The sequence below is a fragment of the Furipterus horrens genome, unplaced genomic scaffold (genome assembly GCF_987537825.1).
Source record: "Furipterus horrens unplaced genomic scaffold, mFurHor1.1.pri manual_scaffold_6, whole genome shotgun sequence".
Classification (NCBI taxonomy): domain Eukaryota; kingdom Metazoa; phylum Chordata; class Mammalia; order Chiroptera; family Furipteridae; genus Furipterus; species Furipterus horrens.
In genome coordinates, this window is record NW_028327176.1 from 36,921,389 (window position 1) to 36,938,557 (window position 17,169).

The 17,169-nt window shown below is 46.9% G+C and overlaps 1 protein-coding gene across 2 annotated transcripts in view; it reads left to right on the forward strand.

The window, feature by feature from the left end:
- Positions 1 to 17,169, forward strand: part of EML6 (EMAP like 6) — a 263,951-nt gene that overhangs the window by 238,940 nt on the left and 7,842 nt on the right. The window contains exons 28-37 of one of the 2 annotated variants that reach the window (XM_090281297.1): positions 1,780 to 1,858; positions 4,300 to 4,429; positions 6,164 to 6,262; positions 6,886 to 6,906; positions 7,257 to 7,430; positions 11,103 to 11,311; positions 12,026 to 12,183; positions 12,837 to 12,951; positions 14,878 to 15,066; positions 16,196 to 16,368. In XM_090281297.1, the coding sequence (XP_090137423.1) occupies positions 1,780 to 1,858; positions 4,300 to 4,429; positions 6,164 to 6,262; positions 6,886 to 6,906; positions 7,257 to 7,430; positions 11,103 to 11,311; positions 12,026 to 12,183; positions 12,837 to 12,951; positions 14,878 to 15,066; positions 16,196 to 16,368 (1,347 nt within the window). The remainder of the gene's footprint in view (positions 1 to 1,779; positions 1,859 to 4,299; positions 4,430 to 6,163; positions 6,263 to 6,885; positions 6,907 to 7,256; positions 7,431 to 11,102; positions 11,312 to 12,025; positions 12,184 to 12,836; positions 12,952 to 14,877; positions 15,067 to 16,195; positions 16,369 to 17,169) is intronic. The other variant, XM_090281296.1, reaches the window with a different exon arrangement.

Sequence of the window (17,169 nt, forward strand, 5' to 3'; positions counted from 1 at the left end):
TATGCATACTCTATATACACTGTATAATATGTGACGTATTATACAACCTGTGTGTACCCTGACAACAAGCCCCACGTTCAATCTCAAATTCTGCCGAATGAACGAGCCTGCGGTCCTAGCGTCCCCTCGCTCCCATCTCAGACCTTGGCTTGCTTTTGTCATACACTTAAACATTCTTGGTGAAAGAAGAAACCCACGGATTTCATTTGAAAGTCCCACTAAAACAGAAGAAAGAGCAGATGTCCTGGGAATCAGTAATTAACCTGAAGGAAGTGTCTAATTTTGAGGACTGGCACAGCCCCCACCTCCTGGCTGTGCTAATTGGGCAGCACTGACATCAGCTGGGGGTGTCATTTTGCAGAGATGTGCTCTCTACCCATTCTTCCATGTTGATTATAATACCATTTGGTCCAGTGATCACTTATCATTATGTAACATGTTTTGATTGAAGAGTTTCTGAGACAATAAAGGTAGCTTGTTTATCCCCAGCACAAAAATGCAAGCTGTTCCAGCAAGCATGCTGCCCTCCCAAGAAACATTGGGAATTATTAGGCTAAATTATGAGTTGAACTTGATTTGAAAACAAAGCATCCATTGTGCGTAACTCTCAGCGACATCCAGGAGGATGTGATTGTTTTTCTGACAAGTCTGTCCCCAGCACACTCTAAAATAAGCAGAGTCCCCAGGCGCATTTGCACAGTCACAGAGAGTGTGTGGGAAGCATTGACAAGGCTTCCTTTTTTCTCCCCATTCTGTAGGCGCTTTAGTGCAGAGTTTGCCCAGAGACACCAGGGTATGAGCTTTCTGAATTTGTAGACCGGTGCACTCTTTCCTTTCTGTTTTAGTTCTTTGCTGGCATGCTCGGGAAGCATGGTTTGTGCCACACAGGAATGTCTGTTCACTTGGAAAGTGCTTGTGCATGAATGAGGTGCTTGCTAACGTGGCTCTAAACTGTACTAAGTTTCTCACTTGGCTTTGTTTGCTGCTTACAAGGGGATCAAGGTAATCCTTCCTCTCCGTCTAGCCCCAAGAGCAATGTCAATGGATGTAGAACATATGGCAGGGCTGGTGCAGGGCTCCCCTACCCATCCTTGGTTTCCTGAGCTCCAGCAAGTTGATTTAAGGAAACCCCTGGTTACCCAAAATTGTCTGACTCATATAAGAATCCGTGAAGGCTTACCCATTATAAAATCCCCTGATTAAATTTAAAGGCCCAGATTTCCAAAACTCAGAACGGAAAAGCAACCTCTGCTATGATGGTAGCAGTTTAACATAGACCATAACCCTGAGGGATAGGGAAGAGTGGGAGTTCTCTCTGTTTTCATCCCTTGCTTCCTGCTGGCCCTTTTGTGTAGTGAGAACAACCTGAGTCATTCCCACTGAAGTCCCACTCCACACCATGCCGTGAGTTTTCACTACCTAGTTCTGAACAAGTTTGACGCATCCCTGTCTGAAAAATGGGCAGTGGGTTCAAGAAGCACGGCCTCTACCTTCTCATGCTGAGGCTCCTCTTTGGTTTTAAAATAGCCCTCCGGCTCAGCTGTTCTTCCTCACCCCCAGGAGGAGGGCACTGACCCCCGGCCACCATGGCTCAGGTGTGGGGAAGTCACCTCAGTGCCTGTTCATCAAGGCCCAGTTATGTCAGAAGCTACTTTTCAGGAAAGTGGGTGGACAGATCAAAGCCAGGGGGAGGGTCCTCTGAGCAGGGGAGGGCAGAGAAAGGAGCCTGGCCTTGCTGTCTTTTGTTCAACACTGTTTCTCGGGCCCTCTCTGTTCCAGGCCACCTGTTAGCAGAGCAGTTCCCCAGCCGGAGAAGCTCCAGAAGAATAATATCACCAAAAAAAAGAAACTGGTTGAGGTGAGGAGGTTAACTATTTTGCTTTTAGTCTGATATCAGTGTTCTGAGACCTGGCGGATGTCACCCTCTGCCTGTCCCGAAGGTGCTTTCAAGGGAGCCTCATGGATCTGATGGCTCTCTTTCCCTCTCCCTTCTGCGTGGCACTGGGTCCCCCATCCCCAGGGCCAGAATCTACCCGCTGGGTCCTGTCAGTGCCAACTCTAAGATGTCCCATGTCCTTCAGCCCTGGCTCCTTTCGCCTAAACCTGGTACCACTCAGGGAGAGTGTGCACTTAGTCACTGTCCCTTTTGTTTGAGCACTTACCCTGTGCCAGGTACTGTGCCACATACTTCCTTGGAAGTATTTGATACATGCCTCACCCCTATGGGATGGGTACTTTCATTGTTTCCATTTTGCAAATGAGGACACTAGCTCAAGGAAGTCAAGTGACTTGTTAGGCCCCCTGCCCAACATCACCAAGCCAGGAAGCGGTGAGGAATGTGAACTCAATTGTTGAGACTCGAGGATCCTGCCGCTGGTGAACCTGCTGTTTCCTGAGAGAGGCTCGTTCTTCTTGCCTCAGACCCCTCCCCCACTGCCCTGCTGCCCACAGAGTCAGCTCTTTACAATATGACTATTCACGCTTCGCCCCCGCATTAAGACCCAAGGGATTCCCACATTGCCAACTGGGATTCAAAAGAACGGTTTCAGAACTTTACTCAGGAGCTCCTTTCAAGCTCTTCTCCTGTGGTTCTTCACCACAACTCAAATCTCCAACCCCAGACCAACCACTTAATGGTCTCTGAAGCTTCCAGGCTCCTGATGAGAACTTCTCAAGCTCCATTCAGATTGGAAGCTCCTCCTCTTCCTGCTCCACACCCTGGCCCTTCCAAGCCCTTCTCCAGAGTCTTCTCTATGCTCTTCCCTGACGCTCTTCACCCTAAACCCTCCTGCACCCCACCCCACCCCACAGCCCTGTCACAAACTCTGCTGCCTTTATTTCATGCCCATTGGTCTCCCCTACTAGACTGTGAACCCACTGAGGTCTTTTCTGGAAAAGAGGGGTTCACTGGAGGGGGCTGATTATCATGGAACACAGAACAGGTCAGTAAATGCAGCTAAGCTTTAGGAAAAATAAGATCCAGGAGCTGAAAAGCCATTATAAGCCCTGACGATACCTTTTTCTGCCCAATAGGATCTTGTGTGTGTGTCTGATATAGTCTGTTCTTTTTCTGCAGACTTTTTAGAACCATTCTGGTAGACTATATTCTACCCAGTACCTGAGTTTACATCTCCTCAGTTAATGAAACAGAAAGGCCTGCCAGTGTCCCCAGTCCTAAATCCCTGGGAGAAACCATCTGATTGGCCCAGCTGGAATCAGTTAGTTGTCCATGAGGACTGGGGCCCACATTATTGCACACACAGTTTCTGGGTGAGGGAAGGGATGTAGGGACACTGAGGGCTGGGCAGACACTCAGTAAGTTGGAAGGAGGAGGGCTTTCCAGGTGAGAGGTATTTTAAAAAGTAAAATCATAAAGGAGGAAAGCTCATGCTATATGAGCTAAGTAGACAAATCAACCTGGCCAAGGGGTACAGGAGTTGTGTGCAGGGGCTAATTGTGCCAACCTAAGGCATTTGGGCTTTTCCCACGGGCAGTGAGAGTCAGCAGATGTTGTCGAGGACAGGGTGTTGTGGTGTTTTAGGAGAATTAATTTAACGTTTGCAACTGTTGAGCTTTGGAGAAAGAAAAGGCCAGGATCAGGGAACCTGGAGAAAAGGAACCCACATCTTCCCAACCTTATACCCCAGCCACCAGCCCAGTGCCTGGCACAAAGGCCTTGCCAACTATACATGTGCGTCAAATTGAATTAGGGGCCCATCTGATCTGAATCGGCCACTGCCCTTTGTCACGAAGACAGGACAGGAAGAAGAGAAGGACTATAAACCCAGAACAGTATCTACTTGTTGGGAAAAATGCAAATGGTGCAAAGACTTGGGAGGGCAGGCACCCAGCAACGGAATAAGCATGGCATTTGAATCCGTGTGCTGCCCTGCCAGGCCCGCCGCATCTGCGGGAATCGGAGCGCATCTCGGAGCCACCATTCACTCCCCTCAGGGCGCCTGCCAAGGCGCAGACACAGACTTCTCGGTGACCTTTATAGAGCGAGCATCACATCCGTAGACGTTGGCTCCCCTGAGGAGCTGGGAAGCAAATCCAGCCTATTTAGAAAACTCACTGTAATTCTGTGTGTTAGCCTGCCCTCCTTAGCATCCCAGGCAGCTTAACAAAAAAGGGGTGAGGGGTGCTGCATTTTGTCCCCAGCTAGCCGAGAAGCAGAGTGTTTTAGTGAGTGGTTGCTGTTTCGCGGGAGTGCGGATCCCGTGAGATCCGCGGCTGTGCCTGCCGCGCGGGTTGTTGCTCTAAGGGCCGCTTTTCATTTCTATGTGGGAACGCACGCAGGAGCTGGCTCTCGACCACGTGTTTGGCTACCGAGGATGTGACTGTCGCAATAACCTGCACTACCTGAACGACGGCGCCGACATCATCTTCCATGCCGCAGCCGCGGGCGTCGTCCAGAACCTCTCCACAGGTGACTGCGCCAGGACGAGCCCCGTCTGGTCACAGGCGCCTGGCTTAGCCGCTTTATGCACTTTCCTTTCGATGCCCCAAAGCTTAAGCAGTCTCTTCCCCTCAAAGCCATCCCTCTCTATTCCAGACAGATATCATTTAGTCCTCAAAAATACTCAGGCCCACGATCAAGGGTCAAAGGTGTCAAGGTCAGGAGACATGTCGATGTTTCCATGGGCTCCCAGGAGGCTTACAGGGATGGAGAGAAGCCCGAAAGAGGGTGTGGGGAATAGAGAAGTTCCTTACAAACAGTGATGAAGAACAGGGTGTAGGAGGACTTTCTTCATTCATTTTTAATAGTGACCGATTTTTTAGCAGCTCAGATTTACAAGTTTTGCTTGTTTTGACTAGTTAGCTAGATTTACAATGAGGAGGAGAACACTGAAACAAAAAACAAAAAAACAAAAAACCCAAAAGGGCCCTTCACTACATGCTGACTCTTAAAAAAACAGTTTAAAGAGAGATACACCTCAAACAAAAAGAAGCATTCAGAAATTAATTTAACAGACACCCATATCTTTCTCACCAGATTTAAATGTTAATATTTTGCCTTATTTGCTTCAGCTCTTAAATGCTTTCTTTTCAAATTCTTATTTCCTTCCCAATTTGTGTAGCTGCTCATGCACAGATTTTTAGACAGTGAAAATCACTGGGCACATAGTGACTTATCTTTTGTGGGGAGAAGGGCCTTGAAATTTTCTATATAATATTCTCATTTTAATAGCAATGTGCTATCACCTTGTATATCAGTGCCACCATTCACCTCTCTGTGAGCTTACAGTGGCCACTTTGACAGTCAGCAAACCCATTTGCCACAATAGATGATCAAGTATTTCTTAGTTTTTCTTCCACCTCCTGTGACATACATCAAGCTGGGGCTTTAGGGGGTGAACCGTCACCTGTGCATGCCATTCAGGCACTCAAGTAGATAAGCGCTTTGATAAAAAAAGATAATTAAAAGGGATTCTCTAAGTATAGATGCTCCTTGACTTATGATGAGGTTATGTCCTGACAAACTCATCGTAAATTGAAAATATTGTAAGTTGAAAATTTATTTAACACCCCTAACCTACCAAACATCGAACATCATCACTTAGCCTACCTAGCCTACCTTAAACATGCTGAGAACACTTATGTTTTGCCCCCCTACAGCTGGGCAGAACCAGCCAACACAGTGAATACACTGCAGAGCATCCGTTGTTGACCCTCCTGACCGCATGCCTGACTGGGAGCTGCGGCTCATTGCTGGTGCTGCCACTGGCCAGTGTCACCAGAGAATTGTACTGTGTATCGCTAGCCCGGGAAATGATCAAAGTTTAAAATTCCAAGTATGGTTTCTACTGAAGGCATATTACTTCCCGTAAAGTCAAACCACTGTGAGTCAGGAACTGTCTGTATTTTCCTATTTCACTGTCTTCTCTGCTTGAGGAGTAAGCGGTGCCTTTTTGCTCAGTGAAGGCTTCCCTCCAGGCTCCACCCCACCCTGCTCAGAGGTAGACGCTGAGAAGCCACCAGTCCTGGGCCAAGGCGAGGATGTAAAAAGTGATCTCCTGTCTCTCCAAGCATGACCCTGAAGTGGGAATTTGGGCTGTAAGCTCTCATTCTACAGGGCATTTCCAGACTCCACAAAAAGCTTTGGGGTTGCCCTGAGGCCTTCGGGCTCCTTCCCTGCTCACCCTCCACGTCTGTCTCCCAGGGAGCCAGAGTTTCTACCTGGAGCACACGGACGACATCCTCTGCCTCACGGTGAACCAGCACCCCAAGTACAGAAACGTGGTGGCCACCAGCCAGATAGGTAGGAGGGTCCCGCTGCAGCCGTGGTTCTCCCCGCTGCGCAGGGATTTTGACTCAGCAGTTACTGGGAGGGGCAAGGGGCTGACATCCATGCGTACTTGTTGACCGGGCTGTTGACTTTTTTGAGCCCGGAATGTATCTGTGTTGCTTGAGTTGACACATCCAGTGACTGGCGATTCTGAGAGACCATAAAGTCAGGCCATAGCATTATATTCCAAATAAAGAGATGGCCCCCCCTCCCCATGGACTTGCGAGAGTAATTTTTCAGACTCCAGGTATCAAGGGAAGAGCCCCTGTGTGAAGCCTGGCGGGTGTGCTCAGCCAGGGTAGCTTGCAGTATGTGTGCCTGGGTCTTCTGTTTCCTGGGAACCCATCAGTGACAAATGTGACCTGGTTCACATTTGTGAAAAGTGTTTTTTTTTTTTTTTTTTAACTTTGTCGTTTCAAAGGCAGTTTTGACAAATGTATCTTCCTGCTTGTTTTCATTGACCCCATGTCCATTTTTAAAATTTAATTTGAAACTTTCTGATGCTGGTGTTGAGTGCTTCACTATTTGAAATGTGACTTATTTTAGCTGTTGTTTTCCCTTGACGCTTCCTCATTGCCATTGCCCACCTAACGCAGGTGATGTTACGGAGACCCCAGGTAAGGCTGTTCCATTGTGAGTAATTTGAGTCTGACAGCAAATTCATGTCTCTGTATCATGTTTGCTGACTGTATCTAGCTGAATCACAGATACAAATCATTGACCTCATCAGTCTCCTCTGTGTATCCCCTCCACGAGTGTGCTTGTTGGGCGTAAGTGCCCCTAGTCTCTGTCTCTAAAAGCCCAGCAGATGTGTGCTATCGCCTGTCACCTCTGGCCAGGTCAGGCAGTAGGTCTCATAGGCCCAGTAACTGTAAGGCCCCTGAACACCTGACACTTAGATGAACGTAGCGTTGCCTTGGCTCTGCTGTCCCCCAGCCTGAGCTCTTGGTCATGCCTCCACATTCAGGAACAACACCTTCAATCCACGTGTGGGACGCCATGACCAAGCACACCCTCTCCATGCTGCGGTGCTTCCACTCGAAAGGGGTGAATTACGTCAACTTCAGTGCAACCGGAAAGCTGCTGGTGTCAGTGGGCGTGGACCCCGAGCACACCATCACTGTCTGGCGCTGGCAGGAAGGTAAACGAAGCTGGACTTCTGTCCATCCGGGAGTCTTGCATGTTGCATGGGCTGGGCTCCAGCCTAGATCTGCATTCTGCAAAGCCCACTGAGGCACAGCTGTGGGGTCAGCAGGTACCAAGGCTCTTGGGATCCTGGTGGGGCTGCTCCCTGGGCGCCACTGCATCCTGGGACCCTACAGATTGGGAGAGGGCCCGGCCATGGCAGTCCTGGGCTGCTTAGTGAAGGGTCTCTGGGCACTTTTAGAAAGCACCCCACTGCTGACAGCCTTGTTCCTCCAACAGAGGCCAGAGCAGCCGCCTCCATTTCTGTCCTAACAAGTTTCTGATCCGAACTTCCTTCTCCTCAGCGCTCCTTCTGGCAACTCCTGGATTCTGCTGCAGCCTTCTCACCTTGGTTGTGTTATTACAGGGACTGGGGACAGGGTTTCACCACCAGTCTCAGAAGCATATGTTTTTTTTTTTTTACATTTTAACTTTTTTGAAATGGGGATTCATCTTATAATCAAGGCTTACATGTAATTTATCAGGTTTTCTTTCTTTCTTGGAAAGAAACCTTCCCTGACACACACAGGCACGCACACACACAAAGAGAGAGGCTGCTACTAAACTTATGGTTGTCTCAGAATGAAAGATGTGCAATCTTCCAAGCATATTCTCAGGCTGGCAAAGGAGATCCAATTAGTTAGGACATTAATGAGGTCTGTTTCCAGCTGGGCAGCCCATATCTGGGGCGCGCTAAGCCTGGCACACACAGAGGTGGCACGTCTCCTGAGCTTCTAGAATCCCATTATCTCAGCATCTTCCCATGGGAGGGATGGTGAGAGGGGGCTCTGAAGAAATGAGCACAGTAGGAGGAGAGTTCCAGTCCCTCCTGAGCCCCCACATGAGAAAAACACATTGGAGATTCACTCATCATATTCCATTCATTTCTCATTTTTTTATTCATTAGTATACTGTGTCCAAATGGCCCCATAATCTGTATCTTGGGGATGTAAGTTCATTCCTCATAATGCCATGGCCAGCTGATTAAATAGACTCATCCCTAGATGAGAAACTGGGCTTCTTCAATGATTGCCTCATAGCACCATTGAGTTGAAAGGACTAGATAAATATTCCTCCTCATACAACATCGAACCCATGGAGAGATTCCTCCAAGCACACTTCGGACAAGCTGATTTCCATCCTCTGCTTGAATACTTTTTTTTTTTTATCTTTTTTTATTCTTTTAAAGTCCCAATTTTTCCCCCATTGCTCTCCACTGCCCCGCTCCATCTCCCACAGTCAATCCCCACCCTGTTGTTCATGTCCATGGGTCATTCATACTGGTTCCTCAACTGGGCCCTTCCCCATCTTTGCCCCCTTGGATGTGGCCCTCATCCTTTCACAGAGCAGCCCACTCAGTCTCGGTAAACTCGTATAAAGCCCTTTCTTTTAGGAGGTCACAAGTTATCTCATGTTGCCTTTCTTCTGCAGTTCCAACTGACTCCACTCTTTGTGGCAACCAAGACCAAGTCTGTTCCGACTACCTTGGAAGAAAGTTATATCGGCCCACTACACAGTCTTGTCTTTCTCAGCTCAGGCTCACTTCTCCTCACTTCCCTCATCTGTCCCTCGGGGCAGTGCCCACTCTGGCCCTGGCTCAAGCACAGACTTTGGCTCACTTGGGGCCCCTTCTGACCTCCTGAAGGAGAATTGTTGGAGCCAGGTCTTTTACACAAGCTCCCAGGAAAAAGAGAAGCCTTCTCTTTGGTAACTTTCTCCCATTGTCTTGGAACCAACGCTTGGGTCTGCACAGAAGGGCTCTGAGCCAGGGGTGATATTCAGTGGCCTCTCCCCAGCCACCAGCTCTTCTGAGCTGATTGTGTACAGTTTTTCCTTCACTTCAAGTCCTGCTTACAAATAAATGCTATGTGTTTTCAGGGAGGTTTATGTACATTTTTCGGTAAGAACATCCAAAACAAAATGGAGTAAGAAAATGAGCTTATTATATAAACTGCATATTGTCAGGTCCCAGATGCTTGTATGAAATTTGTTCTGAGCAATGAGAAGCCGGTACCCAGAGGGAGCCAGGCAGCCCCACAGTTAGAGGCGGTCATGAGAAAAACAAGGAAAAAACAAGCAGCGGCTCAGAAGAAATGCGCATCTTATTGTTTTATTTTGCATTTCCCCTGGGGCTACTCAGATTGATCCTCTTTCCATCACTTTATTGGCTACTTGTATATTGCTTGTGGAATTCAGCTGTTCAAGTCCTTTTAATACTGGGGGTGGGAGGCTTGTTTGTCTGATGATCTGTAGTTCTTTACTGATTCTTAATGTTAATTCTTTGTCCCTTATGTAAGTTTTGCAAATGTTTTTTTCCCACTCTGGTTTAACTTTGTTTATGGTGTCCTTGGGGACGCTGAGCCCAAGGTGGTGAGGGATCTGTTACAGGAAGTCAGACATTCCATCTGCAGACAGAGTTACTGATGGTGGGAAGAGGTGACCTGTGGCCTCCCCAGCCTTCCCGTCCCTGGGAGGCGATTCCCATGGGGTGTGTCTGTGGGTTGGCTGTGGCCCAGCTGTCACCTCTCTGTTAAAGAGTCATTCATTAAAAAATCAAACAGGTAAATGTGAGTGATGAGAAAAAGGGGAAGAAAAAAATACATGTGAGTGCATAGTATAGGGGGAAAAAATAAAGAGGAAATTGGAAATAAAACATGAAGAAAAGGTTAAAGGAAAATAAAGAAAAGAGAAGATTAAAATAAAAATTAAAACGTCAAGGGCTGATGAGACAAAAATAGATGAGGTTTAAAATAAGGGCTAAAAGACTAGAAGCCAAGATTTAAAAAGGAGCTAAAAGAGTGATAATAATAGTCATCGCCCACAGAACACTCCCTGCATCAAGCACTGTTCTAAAGGGTTCACTTATATCAGTTCTTTTAATCCTCACTACACTTTCAAAAATGGGAACAATGATTAGCCTCAGTTTACAGATGAGGAAATTGAGGCCCAGAGAGGTTAAATCACAGGTCCAAAGCTGTTCTACAGATAAATGGTGGAATTGGGATTTGATTAAGACAAAGGTTCAGTAAAGCTCAGGGAAAAAAAAAGAACTCAAGAGACAAGTCAAAAACATAAATAAATGGAGTTGAAGGAAAAACTAGTAATCAAATGTAAAAGGTAAAGATTTTAAACCTAAAAACTATAAAAGAAAAGGGAATATGGAAAAATATAAAAGAAAAGGGAATACAAAAACCTTTATTTAAAAAAAAAAAAAAAGTAAAAGCAGAGAATGTGTCTCCAGTGAGACTCCAATGGGAGGGTTTGTCTTCCTGTGGGCGTGAATCTTGTGGTGATGGGGGGCGGGGGGTGCCCATAGCTATTTTGTTCTTTTCTTTAATCTGGAAGCTTCTGTCTTCCAGGCTATTCTTTCCGGTGGTGTCCACAGGTGCCTAGGTGCGGCTTGTGGGGGTAGGTGGGGTGGAGTCAGGGGTTAAGCTAGCAGCACCTGTTGTTCTGGAAACCTTTCCAGACACAGCCTCTGCTTCCCATCTTGGGGTGCTGGTACAGAAGAAAGAACATTGATCGTGCCCTGGGCTTGCTGAGGTGGAGAGCCAGCCTGGGCCGGAGCTCCGTGCCTGGCCCCAGGGGCTCATTGGGGCCACCTCACTGGTCTCTCTCACCCACACAGGTGCCAAAGTGGCCAGCCGAGGGGGTCACTTGGAGCGCATATTTGTGGTTGAATTTCGCCCTGATTCAGACACACAGTTTGTGTCTGTTGGAGTCAAACATATGAAATTCTGGACACTGGCAGGCAGTGCCCTCCTTTACAAGAAGGGGATCATCGGGTCCATGGAGGCTGCCAAGATGCAGACGATGCTCTCTGTGGCCTTCGGTGCTGTGAGTTCCAGCAGAGTCTTCCTGAGAGGGGACCCGGAGCCCCTGGGGATCGGGGGAGGCAGGGGAGGAGGACCACCAAGAAGCTGCAAACAGCAAGAAAGCCATTTTCACATTGTCAGCTTTATTGGCTATTTTGCTATCACTGTTCCCAAAATGTGAGAAAAGGTAGGCCCCACTCAGGGCAGCAGGTCCACTATTCCAGAGGCCAACTGATGTGGCAGCCTGTCAGGCCTGAGTGAGCTGGCACAGAGGAGGTGGGGGTCATTTCTACCACAGCATAGTAACCCTTTTGTTTCCCACCCTTGGGCACCACAAACTTCCCAGCTGACATCTGCAAGTGGGCTGTGGGGTGCCCTCAGTCAGCTGGCAAGATCCCCCTGGGCATTTTGGAACACAGCCCACTCTTCTTGGGCCTCCAGCTGTGGACATGCCTAGATGAGCCCCAGGAAGTGCCCCTCTGGTCCCCTGGGGCTTGCTCTCAGAATGGAAGTTCACTTAATGCAGAGCTATGCTCAGGGGGGTAGTCATAAGCTCCAAAGTCATTCAACAGACTGAATTTCAAAACCAGGGGATTTGTTACATACTGTTTGTGGTTGTCTGCAGGTTCCTTTGCCTTTCCTTAGCACAGGGCAACTTGTGTGCATGCTCCATTTCTCCAGCGCTGGCTCCTTAACAGGGGAGCGAGCATCTGGGAAGGTGTCCCTCTGTTTACAGAACAACCTCACCTTCACGGGTGCCATCAATGGGGACGTGTACGTGTGGAAGGACCACTTCCTCATCCGGCTGGTGGCCAAGGCCCACACAGGCCCCGTCTTCACCATGTACACGACGCTTCGGGATGGACTCATAGTGACTGGCGGAAAAGAGCGGCCGTAAGTGAAGCTCCTCTGGAAACACGTGGCCTTTTGTTTTGTTTTGGGAGAAACCGAGAGAAGCATCTACAACTTGGGGAAAATGCAGGTTTTCGTTCTCTTTATCTTTTCTGCACCAGGGAGATCAATCTGCCATCATTCCGAGGGGACGCTAAGTCACAAGCTTCAGAAGTAGAAGTCAGAGGGGGAGAAAACCTGTTTATGGTAGTTTAAAAGCTGGAGCAGTCTTCTTGAGTAGATCTGAGTGATTTTGCCATTCATAAAGTGTTACCCTCGCTAGCTTTGTGGGAGAAGAGACAAAGGAGAAGTGAGAGCAGGACAGAGACGTTCCAGTGGGGATAGGCAGTTGTTAAAATGAAGCGGAAAAACAGGGCAAGCATTTCTCTTCATGTGTGACCTAATAAAAACTTCATTTTCTGGATTACAATTCTCTTTCCTCCCAAGATCATGGCATTTCAAGGCATGTTAGGAAATCTGCAAGTTCAGGGGTTTGTGATGGCTCATCAGTAGGGCCTAGGAAAGGGGGCCACCCTGGAGGCTCCTGCTGGGCTCCGGGTGCCTGTGACCTGAAAGAGATGACAGGGAAAGAGGGCACTGGAGCGTCGTGGGAAGTCCGAGGGCTACCGTGCTAGGTTCCTCTTGATCTGTTTTAGGACCAAAGAAGGAGGTGCTGTAAAACTGTGGGACCAGGAGATGAAGCGCTGCCGAGCCTTCCAGCTGGAGACGGGGCAGCTGGTGGAGTGTGTGCGCTCCGTGTGCCGTGGCAAAGTGAGTGAGCCGGTCTGCCCTTGGGCCCAGGCCGGGCAGGGGAAGGGTCCCAAAGGAGACTTGGTCCAGCAGCTCCCAAGTGCCAACCTAAAATTAAGAAGTTGAAATGACAAGAAGCAACCAATGTTTATTTGGGATCAAAAATTTGCAATTTAGGGAGCACAGATGTAGGCGGAAACCTAAGTAGTGTCCCAATTACAGGGTGAAAGAAAGGATTTTTATGAGAAAAGAAAAAGGAATAATTACATGAAAGGAAGAAAGAATTCCTATCAATGAGCTACTCTTGAATATACATGATTAGTTACTGATTCTGTGTTCAGGTAGAAAGTCCATACTAATCACAGTCCCTGTTCACTTTCCTGCTGGCTTTACAAACAATTGTTTGTAAGACAATGATGGTTTTAGTCCAGTCCAAAGGTCTGGCCCAGCCAAAAGATTCAAGGAACAGATGTGCAAGGTCGTTCCTCTGGAATGGCAGCTCCAACTGTGTCATTTTACACATCAGCTCAGCATTTGTCCTGTGCTTGGTTCTTGAATCCTTAAAACAGGGTCCCTAGGTATCATGCCTACTGTATTGGGGAGGTAGCTCAGCAGAGCCAAACAGGCCTGGGTGCAGACTAGGACTCACTCAGTAGAACTGGGTCTGTGACGTATGTGTTACTGAAGCTTTCTGTGTCCAGCCCACAGTTATTATGAGGATCACACGCATTATACATGCACAGTACCTTTCATTGTGCCTGGCACATAGACACATCCAGATGTTAGCTACTGGTATTATAAATAATGTGATTACTGGCACAAAGATATTAAATAATTTCCCCATGCTCAAGGTTATACAGTCAGTGAGAGGGATAGTAAGGGCCACCAAACTGATTCAAAGTCATTGGTTTTCGAGGCATACCTTGGCTGAATATCAAAAACAACTGTGGAGTCTTTTTAGAAAATATGGCTGTCCAGGCTCCCACCCTCAGCTGGCAGACCGGAATCTACCGGACGTGTTCTCCTTTTTCCCTTTTCTTCTTTTTTTAACCCCCTTGCCCTGCCCCCACCCACTCCTCCAGGAGATTCCCGTGTACTTGAAAACAAATCTCTGTTTAATAATATAATCACCTTGTGTTTATATTTTTGAATTGGTATGAGTCTAAGAATTGCCTTCTAGATGGTCTCCACAAAAAAAGGCAAGCCTGACTTGGTAACCCACACAATTTGAAACTGGGAATTTTGTGTTTAAATAGGTAAATGGCATCAGCTGGAAGGGAAATAAGACTCATGGCAGGGGGCGGCGGGGGGAGCAGGACTGGACCCAGCACCTGGAAGGCAGCCTGAGGTGGGTTTTGGTTCCATGTCAGGAAGAACTTAGGAGGCGTGTGAGCTGTCCAGGAGCAGAAATCGGCTGCCGCTCTGTTGTGAGCCTGCAGTCCCTGGAACATTCTAGCAGGGACTGGTGTTGGAGAATTCTGCGTGAAAGCTGTCAGCTGGGGTGGTTGATGGAGAAAAGGCAAAGTGAGAAGGTGGAAGGAGTTGCTTCAGGATGTGCGATTCCGTGGTTAAAAACAAAACACCTCTCAGCTCTTCCTGTTTCAATACCAGTGGCAGTGAAGGCATTTTCCCAAGTTGTTCTTATAGGGTTTTGTTTTAAGTCATTTTAAATTGTGGCAAAACATAGGTAACATAAAATGTACCATTTTAATCATGTTTAAGTACAATTCCATGTATTACATACATTCACATTCTTGTGCAACCATCCCGTCAGTTTTCATCGTGCAGAACTGAAACTTTGTACCCATTCAACAATGGGTCCCTTTCCCACCAGCCAATGGCAACCACCACTCTACTGGATTGATGAATTTGACTTCTCTGGGTAGTTCTTATGAGTGGAATGACACAGTATCTGTCCTTTTTCTAACAGTGTTTTGATTACAACAGGGAAAAATTTTAGTGGGGACCAAAGATGGAGAAATAATTGAAGTTGGTGAAAAAAACGCTGCTTCCAACATCCTAATTGATGGACACATGGAAGGGGAGATCTGGGGCCTGGCCACACACCCCTCCAAGGACATCTTTATCTCTGCCAGCAATGACGGCACAGCCCGCATCTGGGACCTGGCTGACAAGGTGAGGGACCCACTCTCAGGCTCCAGGGCCAACGTGTGGGCCTCGCAGAGCATTGAGAAGAGGTCAGGTCATGGGGATTGGGGGTGAGGGAGCTGAATAAGAGATCAGCCACAGGTCAGCATGAAGTTAGAAAGCCTAATATAAGAAGTTCCGTTCACACACACCCAGTCTATCTTTTAGCTGTTTATCTGTCTATAAATATTTATAGCAAGAATAATCTAAGTGAGAATGATTATTTTCTTGTCAAAAAAACCCTCACAAAACCTTAAAAAAGAGAGAGAGAGAGATAAATCATCTTTCCTGGACATGGAACATTGCAATCAAATTCCCAACAAAGCTTCTCTTAGAGTTTGGTAAAACAATTTAAAATTTCAAAAAATAACTAAAACTTCATCTGGAATAAAAATCTAAAATAGCAAGAACTAGCCTATGGGAAGAAAAGATTAATGTTACCGAACCTTGTCTAATATTAAAACAAGTACTTAAGTTCCTAATAATTAAAAAATTCATTTTCATTACAAAATGACTAGTAAATGTTGGAGCCTTATTTTCAGTTCAGATCAAAGAACAGACACACAAAAGCCTAAGTGTGGTTATTATACTCAAGTTAGTTCACAATGATTATGATGTTGATTATTACCAGCAACTATCATTTATTGAGTACTTCCTACATACCAGATGCTTCATGTACACTATTATTAATGCTTTCAACAACCTGGCAAGACCAATATCAGTATTGCTTGTTTTTTAAATGAAAAATGGAGAAGTATTTAATAACTTACCCAAACACACCCAACTAGTGACACTAGAGCCAGGATTGAACTAACAGATGCGGAAGCACAAACAATAATAGGTCAGCAACCTATGGCTGGAGGATCAAGGTTGGCCTACTGCCTATGGACCCCAAAGCCTAAAATGTTTACTTCAGAACCATTTACAGAAGTTTGAACTCCTGCCCTGAAACATGTAGTCTATCAAGCTGCTGCAATTAAGACCTACTGCCCCTCTGTTTACTCAGGGACAGTTACTAGAAGCAAGTACTTGGAGGCCTGGGCTAGGGGCAGGGGTTCCCCTGGAAACAAGCCAGGGCAGCCAAGGGCTCAGGTGGTATTACTTTGTATCACTGTAGAAGCTGCTAAACAAGGTGAACCTGGGCCATGCAGCCAGGTGTGTAGCCTACAGCCCAGATGGGGAGATGGTGGCCATTGGCATGAAGAATGGAGAATTTGTCATCTTGCTGGTGAACAGCCTGAAAGTTTGGGGGAAAAAACGAGATCGGAAATCTGCTATCCAAGATATCAGGTACGTAGCAGGTGGTCTGGGCAGGGGGAGAAAGGCAGGCGTTTTCCTTCCCAGGGGTTCCCATTGCAGAAGGGCCATGCTGGAATGAAGAACTCAGTTGTAAGAAGGTGCCTTTCAATGAGCCAACCATGAAAGGAGACCCTCTCATACATTAATTCTCAGACACGCCCACACTAATTTCCTCAAGAGTGTGGTGAAAACTTCTTACAAAATGCCATTCTAAGATCCAGGAAGTGCAGATCATTCTAAGAAGCACCAACAAACAATAGGAGTCACAAAAATGGGAGACAAAGAAACAACCCCCCATCGAAAGGAAAGGTAGAATCCCCAGAAAGAGTGCTAAATGAAATAGAGGGGAGCAAACTATCAGATATGGAATTCAAAGCATGGATTATGGAGAAGGTCAATGAGCTCAGCGGAAAGTACAAGGAACTCCAGAAAAACTACAAGGAACTTACTGAGAATTACACCAGCATGAAAAATGACATAGAAGCTATCAATAAGAGCCAGGAGGAAATGAAGAATACGATCTCTGAATTGAAGAACACAGTAGAAGGAATTAAAAGCAAGCTAGAGGAAGCAGAAGATCAGATCAGCGAGCTGGAAGACAATGTAGACAAAAACTCCCAGACAGTGCAACAAAATGAAAAAATACTGAACAAGACTAAAGAGGCTCTAAGACAGCTGCAGGATAACATGAAATGTAATAATATCCATATCATAGGAATTCAGAAGGAGAAGAAGAAGAGCAAGGGATAGAAAACCTCTTTGAAAAACTAATGACAGAAAACTTCCCTAACA